Consider the following 21,446-nt stretch of genomic DNA (forward strand, 5'->3'; position numbering starts at 1 on the left):
GTGGCGCGCTATGAACTTGTAGGTCTGCTATTTTTGAAAAATCGTTAAAATGTGCCTCAAATCTTTCCAAAAATTGTCATGATTTAGAAAACTTTTTTTTAAATTTCGACGTCAGGCCTGAATGGGTTAACCCATTTTGGGCGGGAACCCCTTTTGGTGTTAGCATTATGTTATGCTTTAGCTATTGCTATATTGGTGTTTTAACTAAACATTATGTTATGCTTTAGATGTTGAAAAATAGCAGATCTACAAGCTCATAGCGCGCCACCGCTATGAGCTTGTAGGTCTGCTATTTTTGAAAAATCGAAGAACCACTGCTTTTTCAGAAAACTGTCAGGATGTAGAAGACATTTTTAGAATCTGATCTCAGGTCAAAATGGGTTAATGGCACACTGGTGGTTGGATTTAATGTTGCCGATAAAACACTGTATGATGGTTTGTATCAAAGTATAACAGGGCAACATTAGCTTATTGATTTCTTGCCTCACACCCGCAGCCACTTCTACTAAGCCCAAGAAGCATTGCCAAAGAAAATAATATACATTGACATGCACAGCAAATCTATACTGCTGGCTTCAGCCCAGCATACTTAGTTTAGGTTGGTTGACCGGATTAAGGTTGGTCAGGGGTGCGTTAAGACGACCGGATTAAGGTTGGTGAGGGGTGCGTTAAAACGACCGGATTAAGGTTGGTGAGGGGTGTGTTAAAACGACCGGATTAAGGTTGGTGAGGGGTGCGTTAAAACGACCGGATTAAGGTTGGTGAGGGGTGTGTTAAAACGACCGGATTAAGGTTGGTGAGGGGTGCGTTAAGACGACCGGATTAAGGTTGGTGAGGGGTGCGTTAAAACGACCGGATTAAGGTTGGTGAGGGGTGCGTTAAAACGACCGGATTAAGGTTGGTGAGGGGTGCGTTAAAACGACCGGATTAAGTTTGGTGAGGGGTGCGTTAAAACGACCGGATTAAGGTTGGTGAGGGGTGCGTTAAAACGACCGGATTAAGGTTGGTGAGGGGTGCGTTAAAACGACCGGATTAAGGTTGGTGAGGGGTGCGTTAAAACGACCGGATTAAGGTCGGTGAGGGGTGCGTTAAAACGACCGGATTAAGGTCGGTGAGGGGTGCGTTAAAACGACCGGATTAAGGTCGGTGAGGGGTGCGTTTAAACGACCGGATTAAGGTCGGTGAGGGGTGCGTTAAAACGACCGGATTAAGGTCGGTGAGGGGTGCGTTAAGACGACCGGATTAAGGTTGGTGAGGGGTGCGTTAAGACGACCGGATTAAGGTTGGTGAGGGGTGCGTTAAAACGACCGGATTAAGGTTGGTGAGGGGTGCGTTAAAACGACTGGATTAAGGTTGGTGAGGGGTGCGTTAAAACGACCGGATTAAGGTTGGTGAGGGGTGCGTTAAGACGACCGGATTAAGGTTGGTGAGGGGTGCGTTATGACGACCGGATTAAGGTTGGTGAGGGGTGCGTTAAGACGACCGGATTAAGGTTGGTGAGGGGTGCGTTAAGACGACCGGATTAAGGTTGGTGAGGGGTGCGTTAAAACGACCGGATTAAGGTTGGTGAGCGGTGCGTTAAAACGACCGGATTAAGGTTGGTGAGCGGTGCGTTAAAACGACCGGATTAAGGTTGGTGAGGGGTGCGTTAAAACGACCGGATTAAGGTTGGTGAGCGGTGCGTTAAAACGACCGGATTAAGGTTGTTGAGGGGTGCGTTAAAACGACCGGATTACGTTTGGTGAGCGGTGCGTTAAGACGACCGGATTAAGGTTGGTGAGGGGTGCGTTAAGACGACCGGATTAAGGTTGGTGAGGGGTGCGTTAAGACGACCGGATTAAGGTTGGTGAGGGGTGCGTTAAAACGACCGGATTAAGGTTGGTGAGCGGTGCGTTAAGACGACCGGATTAAGTTTGGTGAGGGGTGCGTTAAAACGACCGGATTAAGTTTGGTGAGCGGTGCGTTAAAACGACCGGATTAAGGTTGGTGAGCGGTGCGTTAAAACGACCGGATTAAGGTTGGTGAGCGGTGCGTTAAAACGACCGGATTAAGGTTGGTGAGGGGTGCGTTAAAACGACCGGATTAAGGTTGTTGAGGGGTGCGTTAAAACGACCGGATTAAGGTTGGTGAGCGGTGCGTTAAAACGACCGGATTAAGGTTGGTGAGGGGTGCGTTACAACGACCGGATTAAGGTTGGTCAGGGGTGAGTTAAAACGTCCGGATTAAGGTTGTTGAGGGGTGCGTTAAAACGACCGGATTAAGGTTGTTGAGGGGTGCGTTAAAACGACCGGATTAAGGTTGGTGAGTGGTGCGTTAAAACGACCGGATTAAGGTTGGTGAGGGGTGCGTTAAAACGACCGGATTAAGGTTGGTGAGGGGTGCGTTAAAACGACCGGATTAAGGTTGGTGAGGGGTGCGTTAAGACGACCGGATTAAGGTTGGTGAGGGGTGCGTTAAAACGACCGGATTAAGGTTGGTGAGGGGTGCGTTAAGACGACCGGATTAAGTTTGGTGAGGGGTGCGTTAAAACGACCAGATTAAGGTTGGTGAGGGGTGTGTTAAAACGACCGGATTAAGGTTGGTGAGGGGTGCGTTAAGACGACCGGATTAAGGTTGGTGAGGGGTGCGTTAAAACGACCGGATTAAGGTCGGTGAGGGGTGCGTTAAAACGACCGGATTAAGTTTGGTGAGGGGTGCGTTAAAACGACCGGATTAAGGTTGGTGAGGGGTGCGTTAAAACGACCGTATTAAGGTCGGTGAGGGGTGTGTTAAAACGACCGGATTAAGTTTGGTGAGGGGTGCGTTAAAACGACCGGATTAAGGTTGGTGAGGGGTGCGTTAAAACGACCGGATTAAGGTTGGTGAGGGGTGCGTTAAAACGACCGGATTAAGGTTGGTGAGGGGTGCGTTAAAACGACCGGATTAAGGTTGGTGAGCGGTGCGTTAAAACGACCGGATTAAGGTTGGTGAGGGGTGCGTTAAAACGACCGGATTAAGGTTGGTGAGGGGTGCGTTAAAATGACCGGATTAAGGTTGGTGAGGGGTGCGTTAAAACGACCGGATTAAGGTTGGTGAGGGGTGCGTTAAAACGACCGGATTAAGGTTGGTGAGGGGTGCGTTAAAACGACCGGATTAAGGTTGGTGAGGGGTGCGTTAAGGGTTGGGAGAGGGTTATGGTTTAGGTGTGCTCCCCCGTGGGAGGTTAGGGTTAGGTGTGAGTGGGTGCGTGTGCGTGGGTGTGCGAGGGTGCGATAGCTAATCGCTACAAGGGTGAAGGTTTGAGATAGGTTGTAGGACTAATGACTGGTCTAACCAATGACTAGTCTAAACTAGGGCATTCACTTCTAGTCATTTTTACTAGTTGACTAGTTGCCTAGTTTACTAGTCGACTAGTTGTTTAACCACCTATTATGTTTAATTTCTTCTTTTTAAAAAAAAAAATACATATTTAAAAACTGTGTACATTGGTGACTATAACTATAATCTACCTGATCTTGAGGCCTACAAAATCGGGATTTGTTTTTTATTTTTTTATTATCAACTAGTCAACTAGTACCAACAAGGTCGACTAGTGGTCGACTAGTGGACTAGTAAACTAGTCGACTAGTTGCTTAATGCCCTAGTCTAAACTAAGTATTTAGACAGTAGTGAAAAGCAACTTAATACATTTACTTGAGTACTGTACTGCAATTTTGAGATACTTTACTTTGAGTATTGTGAGCTTGCAGATTGGCGCTTTTAACTATTTTAGAAAAGGCTGAATGTATAGGTTTTGAGCTCTAGGTTCCATAATTTAGGCTTAGTATGACCTGAACAGCTCAGTGGCCTTGTGGTTAGAGTGTCCGCCCTGAGACTGGGAGGTCGGGGTTCGATCCCCGGCCGGGTCATACCAAAGACTCTAAACTAAAGCAAGGCTACTTTACGACCTGAACAGGGCCCAGATTAGGTTTCTGAAACCGAGCATGAGTATGGAAAGGAAATACTGATACGGTTCTTAGCTTTTGTAGTCAAAAAGAGCATTGAGTGGCACAGGAGGTGTCAGAAGTGCGAGTCCATGCAGGTATGTTCATACTAGGAGTAGTAATAGACCATCTTTTGTCATGGAAAGATCAGATTGAATCAGAGTGTAAGAAAACAAAGCAAAGAATCTATTTCCTTCGCCGTTTAAGATCCTTTTGGTGCTAGTAGACGGATTTTTTGTTTGTTTTTCCACTTCTGTTATTATGAGTGTTCTTCAGTACTGTAGTACCATCTGGTATGGATGTTTGTCTGCACCCCTAAAGTCACAACTGCTGCAACAACTGAACATTTGTACAGACTGTTGGACAACCACTTCAGAGACTCTATATACATCCACGTATGATAACAGCATCCTAAGGTTAGCAAGGAATAACACCTCTAATACTAGCCATGTTTTGTATGGAGAGTATAGTATAGCTGCCTTCAGGAATGAGATATGGTGTTACAGCATACAATAAGGTCAGACTGAAGAGGTCCTTTGTCCATGACTTTGAGGCTCAATCAGGACTTTGGCCAGGACTAGCCTGAGCTGTGGACATTGCTCTGTGCCCTTATGTCTCTATGTATGTAATTGAATTTCCCTTTCTGTTTTGTGTTATGTCAAATGTTTGTATATGTGTTGCATTACAAGGCCACTGGGGTAGCAAGATATTTCAGTTGCGAACTGACAATAAAGTACCATATCTATATCTATATATCTAAGAGACAAATGGAGGGCTGCAATGCATACTCGTTTCTGGCTGCAGCCCACGATGAGGTAGGTTTCTATGTTGTGCTTCATCAGGTAGCCATTCCTCTCTCCGCCCTCGCCAGGCTCCACGTCATAGTCCCCATTCAGATAATTCAGAGTGGCCTTGGTGATGTGGATACGCCTGGTCGCACGCACGCACACACACACACACACACACGCACGCACACGCACACACACACACACACACACACACACACACACACACACACACACACACACACACACACACACACACACACACACACACACACACACACACACACACACACACACACACACTTGAGCTTTTCAATCCTCGTCTCTATTTAATCCATTTTGGGCGGGAACCCCTTTTGGTGTTTTAAGCATTATGTTATACTTTAGTTATTGAAAAATAGCAGATCTACAAGCTCATAGCTTGTAGGTCTGCTATCGTGAAATCGTGAAAATGTGGCGCAAATCTTTGAATATATATTATTTCAGAGCCAACGTTTTTAACTCAAATCTTTGCTTCTGGGGGGAAACATATTTTCAGATGGGGGTCGGCGGCCAATTACATATAATCTTGGGGGTCCTTGACATGAAAATGTTTGAGAACGACTGACATAGAAACATAGGGTTTTTCAGAAAACTGTCATGATTTAGAAGACATTTGTAGAATCGTTCCCAGGTCAAAATGGGTTAATGGTGCATTCAAGGTGTGAGACGTGCAATATGGACACATTGTAATACACAGCTTGTTAGTTTGAGGTACACATCATGGTATAATTGGACGAGAGACATACCCGGCCTTTCCCCCAGCCTCCATGTGATTGGCTAGCGTGACGTCGTTGGACCAGACGTCGAACTGCCACTTCCTGAGTCCCAGCACCCCGCAGTGCACCCTGCCACTGTGGATGCCCACGCGCATGTTCACGTTCACGCCCATCACCTCTCGCACCAGCCTGCCATACCAGACAGAGGTCAAACAAACAAACAATGGATTTCTTAATAAATACATCAATAATGTCTGAGTAGTGTACATTTTGATCAATTGAAAGGAAACAAGGTGAGAGAATATGAGAGTATGTATAGGGTCTGCCCAGCCAGGGAATCAAACCGGGGGACTCGCTGTCAGGTATCATCAGAGGCAATGTCCTATGTGCCTTAAAGGTGCAGTGCAACGGAAATGGTGGACATTTTATTTTGAAGTTTCAAACGGTTCAAGTTGAAACACCGGTCTGAAGTTTCTGAACCAATCAGAGCGTTGCATCCCTTCAGGCGATGGGACGTTAGCTAGGGACGGTTGCTATGCTATACGCAGCAGCATGCTGTGTGTTTGTTTACAAATCAGATAGACGGCCAGCTGTACCAGTTTACTGTTATGTGGCTTATTTCTACCCTATAATGTTTTCAGATACATATTTTAGCGCGATGATTAAGTTGAAACCGAGTAATACACTGTCTGGATGTTATCTTGAATGGGAATAAAAACAGAGGATTTCTGTAATCAATAGCAGCTGTGCTGCACGGATGCGCACATATGGGGAATTAAACGGCTGAGCTTCATTTTTATTGGCTTTTATCGATGTGGGCCTCGACACGTCATCACGCAGAACGTTTTTGTTTTCAGGAAGTAATAAAAAATATTTTTTTATTTTTATGGTTTGATATAAAAACACACACAAAATGAGAATTTTCCCATTTTTTTGGCATCCATTGTTAGGTATGCCCATATGATGACCACGGATATGGTCTAAAAGTGTGAAAAACTTATTTTTCATTTCACTACACCTTTAAAGGTGTGGTGAAATGGCTTTTTGGGCATTTTATTTTGAAGTTTCAGCCTCAGACGGCAGGGGCTTAGTTTCTGAACCAATCAGAGCATCGCATCCCTCCAGGCTATGGGTCTGTCTCATGCACGCACATGGAGATTGGTTTGTTTATAAAGTGACAGAGAGTCGGCAGCAAAGCCAGGGGATTTTTTTCTAACCTGTACACAACCTATTTACATAATTTAGCGTGATGATTAAGTTTAAAATGAATAATACACTGTCTGGATGTCATCTTGAATTGGATTAAAAACGGAGTATTTCTGTAATCAGTAGCAGCTGTGTTTGGACGGACGTGCAGCAATGGGAATCAAATGGGTGAGCTTCATTTTTATTGGATTTTATTGATGTGTATCTCTACACGTCATCACGCAGGACGTTCTCGTTTTAATTACATTTACATTTTTATGGACTTTTGATATAAAAACACACAAAAATGAGAATGTGCCCATTTTTTTTACATCCATTGTTAGGTATGCCCATATGATGACCACGGATATGGTCTGAAAGTGTGAAAAACGTTTCTTTCATTTCAATACACCTTTAACAACTCGGCTACCGACGCCTCCCACGGAGTATGAATTAGGCATAAACATTTCTGTTTCGTGTTGCAGGAGATGAACAAAAATAAGTCCAGATAATAGTGAAGTACTTCTTATTAGACAAACAACCGGGTATGGGATCACATCATAAAATAATCAGAAAGACAAACAGATGCAGAGAGAGGACAGACTGGCTGAAAACCACGGCGATGCTCTGTGCAGACACCCACACGAACAAGAACACATATAGTCAGTGAGATCCTCTTTCCTCAGCCCAGAGTCTGACAGAGAGAAAGACATGGGACATCTGTGTCCTTGTGTGGTCTTGCTGATTAGATAAAAGCCACATAGTTAGACAATGCTGTAACCTTAATCTCATTACAACGTCCCCCGAGTCAGTGCCCTGAAGACCACCTCTGTTTATCTAGTGACTAGTCCACAAGAGAGAGAGCCCCGGGGTCCCGTTTCGCCACAACGGGGCTTGATCGTACTTTATTTTTTGCCATTAACCCATTTTGGGCAGGATCCCCTTTTGGTGTTAGCATTATGTTATGCTTTAGCTATTGAAAAATAGCAGATCTACAAGCTCATAGCGCGCCACCGAGTGGCGCGCTACGAGCTTGTAGGTCTGCTATTTTTGAAAAATCGAAGAACCACTGACAGAAACATAGCTTTTTCAGAAAACTGTCGGGATGTAGAAGACATTTTTAGAATCTGATCTCAGGTCAGAATGGGTTAAAAGTAAGTACATGGAAAAGCAAGGTTTTTAGGGTAGAAAATAAATGAAGTCATTTCAAACACATGAGCAAGTGCTATTGAAAACAGAAAGGGAGAGCAGCGGGAGGTTAGACACAACAGCTGCTACTCCGTACAGGCACTGGTGGAAAGTCAAGTATTGTACAGTTTTAGTACAATTTTGAGGTATATTTAGTTCACTAGAGTATTTCCAATTTTCAACAATTTTTTTTCTACTCCATTACATCTCAAAGGCAAATATTGTACTTTTTTCCTCCACTATAATTATTTTAAAACTTTGGTTAGATTTTGATTATTATTACAAAACCACTTACTTTCAAAGGATATATTTGAAAGCTTGTGAAAATGGGACCGTATGCCAATACTTTTGTACATTTACTGTACTTTAAGTAAATTTAGAATACCAAACTTGGACTTGTACTATTTCTACAATAAGGTATTGATACTTTTACTTAAGTAAAACAACATCAGGACATCGGAAGCATTGAACGGTGAACAAATTATTTGAACTACGATGCATATGTTGCATTCATGATATGGCTTTTTTTAATGCAGTTATAGGCAGCTATAACAGCTATTTGATGAAGAAAGTGCCTACATTTCACAGTGAATATACATTTTCCATTAAAGTATCATCTACCTTCACTGGAATTAACATAATTTAGAAAGCCCTTGTCCGTTTTAACTATCTGTCTGTGTCCCTTTAGTGCCCATACTGTATATGGAGATCTCTGTATCTGTCTGTCTGCCTGTGCCTGAAGAGTTCAAACTGTGAAAAGTGGACTGGTTAAGTAATCAATTGGCAGGAGTGCGGTTGCCATGGCAATCAATTGGCTGAGGCAGAGGCTGGAAATTGCACAAGTGAGGGGAATTGGGCTCATTAGGTCCACTGGCAGAGCCTGACCAGAGCCTTTTGTGGTGTTTCTGGACAACGGTGTATGCCACCGACTCAAGGCCGGGCAATGCACTCCCTGTGGGGGTGTGGAACGTGTGTGTCAAATTTGAAGTCGGTGGGGCGAATGGTTCTCGCGTTACGTGCATTACAACCGTACACACACACATGCACGCACGCACACACACAGACAGAGACGTGGCGCATTTATAGTTAGATATTTGTATTGATTAAAAACAAAAGAGTGCAGCAGGCAGGCAGGCAGGCTGTGTTTAACACTCACGATATGGCCTCTATCATGTCCACGCCCATCTCCACACAGCAGTGGGCGTGGTCAGCGCGCGCCTCGGGCAGCCCAGACACACAGTAGTAGCAGTCCCCCAAGATCTTGATCCGTAGACAGTGGTTCTCCTGCCAAGCCAAGGTGTAGCCAAGAAGCGCACACACACACACACACACACACACACACACACACACACACACACACACACACACACACACACACACACACACACACACACACACACACACACACACACACACACACACACACACACACACACACACACACACACACACACACACACACACACACACACACACACACACGGGTTTGCATCATTAGTTCTATTCTTGTGGTACCAATTATCACAATTAAGTGCTTATTGTGTTCAGCTGTGATTTGTAATTTTTTGTCAGTTCAAAGAAGAGAGTTAATTTGGACGCATTTCATTAGAAAACACTTGAGGGACACACAAACAGCACAGCCTGATTTGTGAATGACTTCAAGCACCAGGCAGTCATTGCAAATGAAAGCTCATTGTTTGTCATGCATCTTCTTCTTCTTTTGTGTAGCCATTGCCCTCGTCTCTGGTCCTGTGTCGAGGAGACCAGCATATCACACCTATTTTAGCTACCCTTCACTGGCTCCCTGTGAGCTACAGAATTGATTTTAAGATTTTATTGATTACTTTTAAAGCTCTACATGGTCTAGCTCCCATTTATATAGCAGACTTGCTGAAACCCCATAACCCTGTACGCTGCCTCAGATCTGCGGATAAGGCCCTCCTAGTTCCTCTAGCAACACGTCTGGTCACTCGGGGTGACCGGGCCTTTGCGGCTCGGGCACCTTTGCTTTGGAACTCCCTACCACTGGCTCTTAGGTTAGCAGAATCAGTGTCTTCTTTTAAAACGCTTTTAAAAACACATCTATATGCCAAATGTTTTTCCTAATATTGTTTTTAATTGTTTTATTGACCTGTTATTTTCTTCATATTTTATTGTTTCTGATGTCTTGATGTTTTTGTTGTTTTGATGTTTTTATGATTCCTGTTTTATAACCTGTCTGTAAAGCACTTTGTAACTATATGTTTGGAAAGGTGCTATACAAATAAAATTCATTCATTCATTCATTATGGTGGTCTGTACGGGAAGGAAGCAGGTGGTAATTGGATGTTTGGCAGTCTGCTCAGACTTGGCACACTCACGTCGTATGCTGTGCTTGTCTGCCGGGCCCCACTTCTTCAGAGATGATTCAAAGCAGTGGTTCTCTAAGTTTTGTCATGTCAAGGACCCCTAAAATCGACATTTATTCGTCCCCATTTGAAAAGATACAGTATGCCGAAGACCCCCCCCCCCCCCCCCCCCCCCCCGATAAGAGAAGATTTGTATCACGGTTCCAGCAGTGATTCTCAACCAATTTAACTCTGGGAGTGTACAAATGGAACCAAACGGACCCCGTTACGGTCATCTGTCTGTGCTCAGCTGCTCACGTAAAAGTGACAGTGCCACTTTGAATCATGGTGTCATAACACCGTGCAATAGGTATACTTAACAGCTGTGACACATCCATGGCAGATTCAATGATTATGTCAGCTTCCAGGTGTTTATCGTCGCTGTCGGAAACCTTGTATGTCCAAATATAGCTCGAGTTTGTAGATCTGCTGATTGTGCGTGACACTGTAGTGTTAGTATGAATAAGTAGTGCAGTTGCCCGAGTTATGTTTTCATTGTTTAATCCACGTTTTATCAGTTTTAAGTCATGCGGGCAATCCACCAGACAGGATGGGATATGAGACGCGTTTTGATGACGTCATCGCAAAAAAGGTCCGTCACTCCGGCGTGCAAAGGGTTATGGGAAATTGAGTCCATATTCATTACAATGGAGGGGGTGGAACGGTGCGGAGCGCTTCCTGCTCCGTTCTGTTGTTGTGGTCGGCACTTTGGAATACTTTTCAACACTACGACTACAGGCGATTACACCGTTTTAAAGTGGATTTTCATGACAAGCAAGTCAGCAGTCGGTGCAGTGGCTGTTCAAAGGTCACTTTAAACTTAGGCTAGTCTAGCCTAAAAAGATGGCCGTAAAATGGTTAACCTGTTAATTTAAAATATGGAGATAAAAGGTTTCTGCCCAATTAAGAGCAATATTACTTTACATACTTACTTATGTAATTTGTGACACTGAAGTGAAGATAATAGATACTAGATAGAAGTCTCCTGGACGAGTGCTATTTCTAAACGGAGCATATATATACACGCACTTCAACAGTGGGGGGTGCAGGGCAGGCAGAGGGCCAATAAGGCAATGGTGGAAGGAGGTACTGTACTGTAGGCGAGTTTTTTATTCCTATGATGGGAGGGAATTTGGAGCGCTGTGATTGGTTGTCAGTGGAGTAGGAAGCGCTGGGTCTGTGTTTTGGACCGCACACAAGTGTTTATGCCTACTAGTACTCTATGACTAGTACTAACCCTATCTCTAACTCTAACCTAAACATAACCGCAAGCAGGGGAGCAACGCATCCCTCACCAACCTTAATCCAAAAACTATTAACGTACCCCTCACCAACCTTAATCCAAAAACTATTAAAAAATCCGCGGTAGTAAAATATGTGGCGGAGCGGTAAAACGAGCGCTCCTAAACCTGAGCTATCCTAGGAATAAAAAACTAGCGTACTGTAGGGCCCGCACACCATTATTTAGGCAAAGGAATCACTTTATTAAAGAACAACATTAATTAAAGATGATCTGATGAAAATATTTTGTGTGTGTGCGTGCGTGCGTGCGTGCGTGCGTGCGTGCGTGCGTGCGTGCACGCTTGAATCCTCACCGCAGCCAGCTTGTCAAAGCGGGCAAACAGTTCGTTGAGCGTCATCACCAGCTCCTGAGCCGTGCACTGGGACGCCAGACTGGTGAAACCCTCGATGTCTGCAAACAGGATACTGTAGGGACAGAGAGTGAGAGAGAGAGAGAGAGAGAGAAGTAGTAGAAGTACTTTAAGTAGCATGTGACATGTCAAACTAGGAGGTTTTGTGTGTGTGTGTGAGCACGTGTGCGTGCGTGCGTGGGTGTGTGCGTGTGTGTGTGTGTGTGCACGCACGCACAACAATGTGCTACAATGCAAGTACAGTAACTATACATGCGTGTGAATAGTCAGCTATCTATTCCTGAGAACGGTGTGTAAAGCGATACCGCTGGCAGGGTTGTGTTGGCGGGGCGGGCACATTCATCGCTCTCCTCAGTCACACCGAGCGCAACAAAACATGGGCAGATGATGATCTCATCTGACTCAGTGACTTCAGTTTCTCCCTGTGAAAGATGCCGAGACAATGGGAGTGGACTGACAGCTAGACAAGTAATGTGCTCAACAGTTAGCTGTTGTTGGAGAGAGTGTCAGGTTGACACCGTGACACTGATGGGGACGACCGACCCAGGCAGGCAAGGAGCCTAAGCTGGCTGATGAAAGGCTTGTGTTGTTGTTCACCACGAATACCAAACGACTCGCCCCTTTACCAACTCGCCCCGGGCGTACAGCCGGTGGAACTGCGTGGCCTGGTATTCCTAAAGTAACCTACTGTAAGTAAATTATGCCTAAGCGGTTAAACCTAACCTTATTCCTAACCTTAACCTCAGTAAAAACTAGGCCTGAACCTAACCCTATACCTAAACTTAACCCCAGTAAAACTATGCCTAAGCCTAAACTTATTTCTAACCTTATTCTCAGTGAAACAAAATAAAGAATACAAGAACCGTCGGACCGAGCGGTCGGCGTGAGGTCGGCGGAGAAAATCGAGGGGCGAGATGGTTTAGGGGCACCGTTCACCACCACTTCAATCATGACCTGCTGGCGCTCAAAGTCATCTCCTCCGTTCAGGTTTGTGTACTACAGATTTGAGTGCACAATTGTTCCGTTTACTTAGATCAGTGGTTCCCAAACTTTTTCACCCCCAAATTGACACTAATAATCCCGCAGACCCCCATTTGAAAAGATATGCCAGGCACCCCCCCATACGAGAATATTTTGTACGGCTCTAGCAGTGATTCTCAACCCGTTTAATTTCAAGGACCCTCAGTTTGACATGCATTAGTCTACAGACCCCCATTTAATGGCATTTCTATCTCTGGGACCCCCAAATTGTATTATTTATTTAAAATCAATGTTAATTCCCATAAGGGTCCATTTGGTTCCAAACTATCATTTACCCTCAAGGACCCCTGGGGGTCCCCGGACTTTTTGCTGTTTTCAAATTTGATGCTGCATATCTGTATATATTTAAAAGATGCACCCTTATCAGTCCTAGTGAGGGGGTTACTAAGGCTAGGGAATTTTAAATCTTGTGGGGTTATTTGCAGAAGACATTATTTTCCCTGTACAGGCATTCTCCCCAACAGTCCTGAAGACATCCTGAATGTTGACCTCATCCCTCCATCAACGAGCGGGTTCATTCGATGGCCATTAACACCCTGAGCACACAGGACGGAGTTCTCCACCCTATCAATTAGTAACACCCTGAGCACACAGGACGGAGTTCTCCACCCTATCAATTAGTAACACCCTGAGCACACAGGACAGAGTTCTCCACCCTATCAATTAGTAACACCCTGAGCACACAGGACGGAGTTCTCCACCCTATCAATTAGTAACGCCCTGCAGCGCTCAAGACGGAGATTGATCAAAAGGACGGAGATTATTGATAATCAAAACCGATCGCGTCGCTCCACAGGCTGGGAGCGTCTGTTGCGCAACACTCGTCAGCCGACGAGATCGGAAATCTTAAAACGTTAATAACTCTTGATCTAAATCATCCCGTCCAATTCTAAGTGAAGATTATGTGTTAAGACGGCCCACCGCGGTCCCGTCGCTAGTCGCGGTAGAATTATTCATACATCCCGTTGTTGTCGATCGCCTCTAGAGTGTTTTGGCTACATCTATAGCTACTTCAGCCATGTTGAGTGTGCCAATGCAGGTTCATTGTTCATAAACGAACCAAATAAAAGGTTTATGAACCCATATTCCCAGGCTGTACATTTGCAAGATTAATCAGATATTTTCTTTGCAGTGTCCTCTCGCAGGCAAGTGCAGCAAACCGTTGTCATGGGGACAGATTGTCCGTCATTAGCGGGAAAGACAGCAGCATGTATGGTGCCTCGTAGAATGTGCGTGTGTGTGTGTGTGTGTGTGTGTGTGTGTGTGTGTGTGTGTGTGTGTGTGTGTGTGTGTGTGTGTGTGTGAATGTGTGAATGAATCAATTAATCAATGAATAGCTTTATTCCATAAAAACATCCCAGCATACATTAAAAAAGGAAAAATAAATCATGGGATTTTCTTAGCATGGGTTTTCTTTTTCTTAAAGCTGGGGTTATTTGAGGCCAACAACAAATTTGACTGAGGGACCTTTTTATGTCATATGAAAGCAGGGAATCATAGCTTCAAATTGACATATCGGTTGTTCAGTCTTACAGAAAACAGCGAGTTGAGAAAACAGGCTTGAAAAGGTTCACTTCTGTGGATTCTAACATTACACCTAGCTACATGTTTAAGCATTTATTTCATATTTACATCGATTTCAGCTCTGATATTTATTTCAGACATGCTCTAGTATGTGAAGAGTCTGCCTGTGATATTAAAAGGATATTTCACATTTCATCAAAAATTATACATTTTTGGGAGAAAACCTTTTCTTGCTTTTTTCACTTTTGTTTTGTTGAGAAGATAGCTGATCTACCAGCTCACGATGTTGCAACGCTCGCATTGTGAGCTTGTAGATAAGCCACTTTCACTATTTTTGTGTGACCCCCTGTTAATGTGACGTTTTAATGTGAGCTTGTAGATCAGCTATCCTATTTGGACTATATACGTCATTTTTGTGTGACACTGCTTGGTGTATATCAGTTATTTTTTACGCGGTTGTACGACAAAGCATACAATAATGAATTGCATTTTTATAGCGCTTTTCCAGGTGCTCAAAGTGCTTTACAATGGTTCATTCATTCATACATTGGGAGGTGAAGCGGCGAACAGTCGACGCCAGCGTCCTCACTTCCCACATTCACACCAATGGTGGCAAAGCTCACACCGACCGACTCATTGGAGGCAATGTAGGGTTCAGTGTCTTGCCTCAAGGACACTTCGACATGTGGAGGAGGAGGAGCCGGGATTCGAACCGCCAACCCAGGGATCATTGGAGGACCTGCTCAATAAAACAACATCTCCTGTTTCTGTAGCACGGGGAAGCTTGATGTATATCTACCAGCTACAAGCTCATAGCGGCTTGATGCAGATCTACAAGCTCATAGCGGCTTGTAACAACAGCGTCCCTGGAACAACATATTTTCAGATGGGGGTCGGCGGTCAATTACATATCATTTTTGGGGGTCCTTGACATGAAATAGTTTGAGAACCACTGACATAGAAACATAGCTTCTTCACCAAACTGTCATGATTTCGAAGACATTTTATAGAATCTGGTCTCGGGTCTAAATGGCTTTAAACGCTAAGAAAGTCATTGATGGTTGCAGCCCTTATTTAGAACACAGTAACACACGCCACAGAGCTCTGCGACTACGAGTGGGAGGAGAGGAAGAACGAGGAATGAACGGGGGAGATACAAACGTTCTGCATCTGTATAAGCTCCATGTCATTGTTACCTAGGCGATGACTCAGTCACCAGAACACGGCGTTACGTCGCAGGGCCTTATTTCAGCCCTTTACTGACAGCAATTAGTCCTGAGTATAAGGCATTTTGACAGCTTTTGACAATGAGCGAAGTATAGCACAGTACCAGAATAAGGGCCTTTCTTGGCCCCACCTCTCTCCCATTGTTTATATTGCGTTTTAGTTTCCAAGATGGCCGCAGCACCAGGAGGGGGTGGCCTTACTGGGCCGTGTTCACACATTCAAGACACCTACCTGTCTTGTGTCTGTCTTGTGTCTGTGTTCAATGGCCGCTCCAATGCATTTCCAATGGAAGCCCATATGGTTTGACCAAACATTTTGTTTGATGGGGGGAAGGAGGGGCAGAGTGTCAAAGTCAGGGCAAAGTCAGGTGTCAGACACAAGGCAAGTGTCTTGAATGCAGCTCAGTAAGGGCATATGTCGACCCCGCCCGCTCACCTCCGCCCCACCCCCTCCTGGTGCTGTGGCCATCTTGGAAACTAAACACAATTTAAACAATGGGAGAAGGGTGGGGCCGAGAAAGGCCCTTATTGACCTCACCACCGGTGGTGGGGCAGGCACCTTCATCAGTGCGCCACCTAAACCTAGTTAAAGTAGCTATACGCAATAATATCTCAACATTTTAATTACCTTTTTTTTCTTTTTGGTATTCAGACAGCCATGCAGTAATGAGTAAAACGCTCCCAAAAACTATTTAGTCTCTGTGACACATCTAGGGGCCACAATCTGCATTCAAAGATTTTCCTAGAAGCTATGTCATTGGTCGATTTGCCTGTCTACTTCCTGATTGGTTAGTCATTTTCTTTTTTTTCCCCGACCAATGACAAAGCTTCTAGGAAAATCTTTGAATGCAGATGGTGGCCCCTAGATGTGTCACAGAGACTAACATTTTTCGGGAGCGTTCTACCCATTGCTGGCTGTCTGAAAAGGGTCATTAAAATGATGAGATATTATTGCTTATTGCTTACTTTAAACCCTCCAGACCTAGAGTTGGCTCTGTACCTTAATTGTTCCGTCTACGACAAATCAGACGATCTACAAGCTATTTTTATTCATGCAATGTTTGGCTAATGTTTCCCCTACAACGTGGATGTTTGTTTATGTGGTTGAGCATTAGACCGTTGTGGAGGGGGAAAAAATCACAGTGGTCTGCATTAACCTAAAGAGAGTGGACGATGAGAGAGAGACAGAGGCCAAGCACGTATACAACAGAGAGAGAGAGAGAGAGAGAGAGAGAGAGAGAGAGAGAGAGAGGGGCGAAGCACGTACAACAGAGAGAGAGAGAGAGAGAGAGAGAGAGAGAGAGAGAGAGAGAGAGAGAGAGAGAGAGAGAGAGAGAGGGGCGAAGCACGTACAACAGAGAGAGAGAGAGAGAGAGAGAGAGAGAGAGAGAGAGAGAGAGATAGAGGGGCGAAGCACGTACAACAGAGAGAGAGAGAGAGAGAGAGAGAGAGAGAGAGAGAGAGAGAGAGAGAGAGAGAGAGAGAGACACTGTGGCAACAGTGTGTGAGACAGTCCCATTTCCTGTACTATTTACTTCTACTCCACTACATCTCAGAGGCAAATATTGTACTTTTACTCCACTACATTTACTTGAAAACTTTAGTTACTAGTTACTTTGCAGATTTAGATTATTATCACAAAACATTCAGTAACAAGTTCAGCCCTATATACATTTTGGCCCTTTGAAAATAGCCGATCTACAAGCTCACAGTAAACTTGAAATGGGACATTCTGCACAACGAGTACTTTTACCTTTGGCAGTTCAACTACATTTTGAAACCAATACTTTTGTACTTTTACTTTTACTCAAGTCAAATTTTGAACAGCCCGACATTTACTTGTAACAAAGTACTTCTTGTTCTTATACATTACAGTATTGATACTTTTACTTAACCCATTCAGGACGGGACCCCCTTTTGGTGTTTTAAGCATTATGCTACTTATATACATTAGCTATTTTTGTATGTTGTTCACATGAAAAAGCTTGAGCACCACTGATATAGAAACATAGGCTTTTTCAGAAAACTGATTTAGAAAACATTTTTTGAATTTTGACCTCAGGTCTTAATGGATTAAGTAAGAAATGTGAGTACTTTTTTTTCCCACCAGTGGAATCTGGTCTGGAGTTCAGCGTTCAGCTGAATCAAAGCTGTGCTGTGCTGGCAAGCCCTGACCCTGTGACCTGGTTTCCTCCAGCGCGGGGTTGGCAATGCCACCAACCAGCTGCCTTTTATCTGCTAGATGGCTGATTAACTCCGAGACAAGTGCACGCGCACACACACACACACACACACACACACACACACACACACACACACACACACACACACACACACACACACACACACACACACACACACACACACACACACACACACACACACGCACACACGCACACGCACACACACACGCACACGCACACGCACACGCGCACACGCACACACGCACAAAACCCTCTCTGTCTTTCTCAATCTCCAGATCCTGCTTCTCTTTTCACATAGTAAAGTTCATCATTTCAATCTCAACTTCTTCTTTAAACTAAAGGACCATGCCAACGACATTTTGCATCAGTGTCTATTCACAACACACATACGAACAGATATATATATATATATACACACATAAGAACAGAGATATATATATATATATATATATATATATATATATATATATACACACACACACACACACACATACTGTTCTTTTGTACAGTATAGAGCGTCGCAGTCCCGCCTCCTACCCTGGACCAGGAAATGAAACCCAATGCATTATTCTCATAGACATTTCTTAAAGTATTTATTTAAAGACGGTTACGCCGCGGACAAAGCCAACTCGAGTCGTGACAACTCATGACAACACAAACAATATTTTGGACCAAAGAAATAATTACAAAGAAGAAAAAAACGGCAGGTTACAACACTTTTTTTGTTGTTTTTCTTCTTTGTAATTATTTGTTTGGTCCAAAATATTGTTTGTGTTGTCATGAGTTGTCACGACTCGAATTGGCTTTGCCCGCGGCGTAACCGTCTTTAAATAAATACTTTAAGAAATGTCTATGAGAATAATGCATTAGGTTTCATTTCCTGGTCCATGGTAGGAGGCGGGACTGCGACGCTCTATATATACTGTTCTTTAACGTTTTGTTTTGGTTAGTTTTTTCTTCATTTTTCTTTACTTCCTCCATCGCCCTTTCTGTGCTCCTTTGCAGACCCTGGCACGAACATGACACGGCAACACTCATTTCTGGACAGTGTCTATTTACACATACCTGCCTAACACATAGACAATCTGTGAGATATGCTTTAGAAAAACACACAGACAATCTGTGAGATATGCTTTGGAGAAAAATGCCTCCATGCACACTCAAGAGGGTTGCACCGCAGTGTGTCACACACATCACTGCACAACATACAAAGCAGGTAAATATCACTGTTTATCTTTGTATGCAACCTTTCTCTCTGTGAGCCACACTGTCAGATGATTGGGCATGACAAAAGCAACATGAGCCACCGTGGTGTTCTATTTCAGAACTATTGCTGTGACCCTGAGAGGGCAGGCAGGCAGGCAGCATCAAAACATCCGGCCCCCATAATGCCGCTTGGCCTCCTCTGCGCTGAAAGCCGCAGGGCATGTTGTTCTCGTCCAGAAGACAAAAACCCAAGTGGACTGACAAGCAGGTGCACTGGCCAGGTAATGTAGCCTTAACCCATTTAGGCCCCAGAGATTTTAATGAAATTGGCCGCTGACCCCCCATCTGAAAATATGTTCTTCCGGGTACTCCCCAGAAGCCAAGTTTGGAGTTAAAAAACGTTCGCTCTGAAAGAATATATATTCAAAGATTTGCACCACATTTTCAGGATTTAAAAAAAAAATAGCAGACCTACAAGCTCGTAGTGCCGCACTAAAGTAGAACAGAATGCTTAAAACACTAAAAGGGGTTCCCGCCCGAAATGGGTTAAATAACGCACGCACACCCTAAATTCTATATGACTGACTCCCTTCTCCTATCTTTCCACCCTCTTTCGTATCACCATGCAATTATCTCTCTCTCTCTCTCTCTCTCTCTCAGCAAATGGGAGCTGTCAGTTCCTCTCCCTGTTGTGATTTGGCCTCTCAACGGAGCCCCAATTACCCAATACCAATCGCGCTTATAGCTCCCCGACCGACCATGGGGCCCCGGCCGGTCCTGTTAGCTACAGCTAACCCGCCTGTTGGTCACAGTCAAGACACACGAGAGTCGGACGAGCTTAGCCCGACCGTCGCTGTTAATCTACACCACCTATAGTTCCCCCATTTAATCAGCCAGCCAGAGCATGCATTGGACACTGTGCCCCCACAAACCCCACTCCATGTCTTCATTTCTTTATTCAATGTCCTGCTTCATTGCGTGTGTGCGTGTGCGTGTGCGCGTGTGCGTGCGCGTGTGTGTGTGTGTGTGTGTGTGCGTGCGTGCGTGCGTGCGTGCGTGCGTGCGTGCGTGCGTGCGTGCGTGCGTGCGTGCGTGCGTGCGTGCGTGCGTGCGTGCGTGCGTGCGTGCGTGCGTGCGTGCGTGCGTGCGTGCGTGCGTGCTCTAGAGGGAGTCAAGGGGTCAACTGAAAGCACGGGGCTGCTGAGGGCAAGTCTTGTCCAATTATGTAAAGAGTGACCTCTCCATGACATTACGGGCTCTTGATTACACTCATCCCAATTGTGTTGCTGATGGCTGTCGTTAAGTAGGCCGGTTTTACGACGGTATTTTGTAGATTTGTAGATGTTAAAAGATAGCAGCTACCACCACAACAGTTGTGCAATGTGCACGTGTGCAGTTGCGAACACGTGAATGCGTTTGTACAGTATGTGTAGACACTGTCACAAACAATACTGCTACAATCTGTTACAAGTAAAAGTACGTAATTCAAGTACAGTAAAGTTAAGTTTTCAAATATAAAAAAATGTATAAAGATACATTGAAAATAGCCGATGTACTGTACAAGCTCACAATGCGTCACATCATGACGCATTGTGAGCTTGTAGATCGACTATTTTCAAATGTTACCTAAGTATGTAAGTAAAAGTATCAATACTGCCATGTAGAAATAAAGTAAAAGTACGGAATTCAAAATTGTAAAAGTACAAAGTTTTCAAATATCATTTTTTTTGAGTGGTGCAAACCACTCCAATAACCAGCTTTGTCTGTATGTATCTGTGTATGTGTGGGGTGAGCATGGTTGCTATGGTTAGTGTGTGACTCAGTTCACACGGGTGTGATTTTTTTTTAATAAAGAATAAGATATTGAAAATAGCCAATGTACAAGCTCACAATGCGTCACGTCGCGATGCATTGTGAGCTTGTAGATCGACTATTTTCAAATGGCCGAAATCGGGCAGAAGAGGGTATGTTTTGTATTCAAAATCAAAAACTATAAAATAACTTATTTGCCTCTGCGATGTAGTAAGTGGAAGTAGGTAAATACTGAAAATTGGAATTACTCCAGTAAAGTTATACCTAAAATACACAGCCCAGTGCTATGAAGTTTAACTGTTTAATTAGTTTGAGCAAGAACCCCAAACTCTAGTAATAATCACCGTACGAAGGGAGATGAAAAGCTCTCGGAGCCACATGGGTTTCAAACACTTTAAACCAAAAAAGAATGCTTACAAAAGCTTCTCATGCCATGTCTCAGTTATATCTTTATCTCTGTATCATCATAATGTAGTGGTTGCACATTCCACAAGATGGTGCCAAACTTAATTGTGG

At 44.2% G+C, this 21,446-nt stretch overlaps 1 protein-coding gene across 1 annotated transcript in view; it reads right to left on the reverse strand.

Annotated features, from left to right (window-relative positions):
• adcy5 (adenylate cyclase 5) overlaps nt 1–21,446 on the reverse strand; it is a 142,308-nt gene that overhangs the window by 32,059 nt on the left and 88,803 nt on the right. The window contains exons 4-7 of the mRNA XM_079518770.1: nt 11,861–11,972; nt 9,035–9,162; nt 5,536–5,694; nt 4,751–4,892 (exon numbers count right to left, since the gene is read on the reverse strand). Of these exons, the coding sequence (XP_079374896.1) occupies nt 4,751–4,892; nt 5,536–5,694; nt 9,035–9,162; nt 11,861–11,972 (541 nt within the window). The remainder of the gene's footprint in view (nt 1–4,750; nt 4,893–5,535; nt 5,695–9,034; nt 9,163–11,860; nt 11,973–21,446) is intronic.

This window comes from Electrona antarctica (genome assembly GCF_951216825.1).
Source record: "Electrona antarctica genome assembly, chromosome: 13".
Taxonomy (NCBI): Eukaryota; Metazoa; Chordata; class Actinopteri; order Myctophiformes; family Myctophidae; genus Electrona; species Electrona antarctica.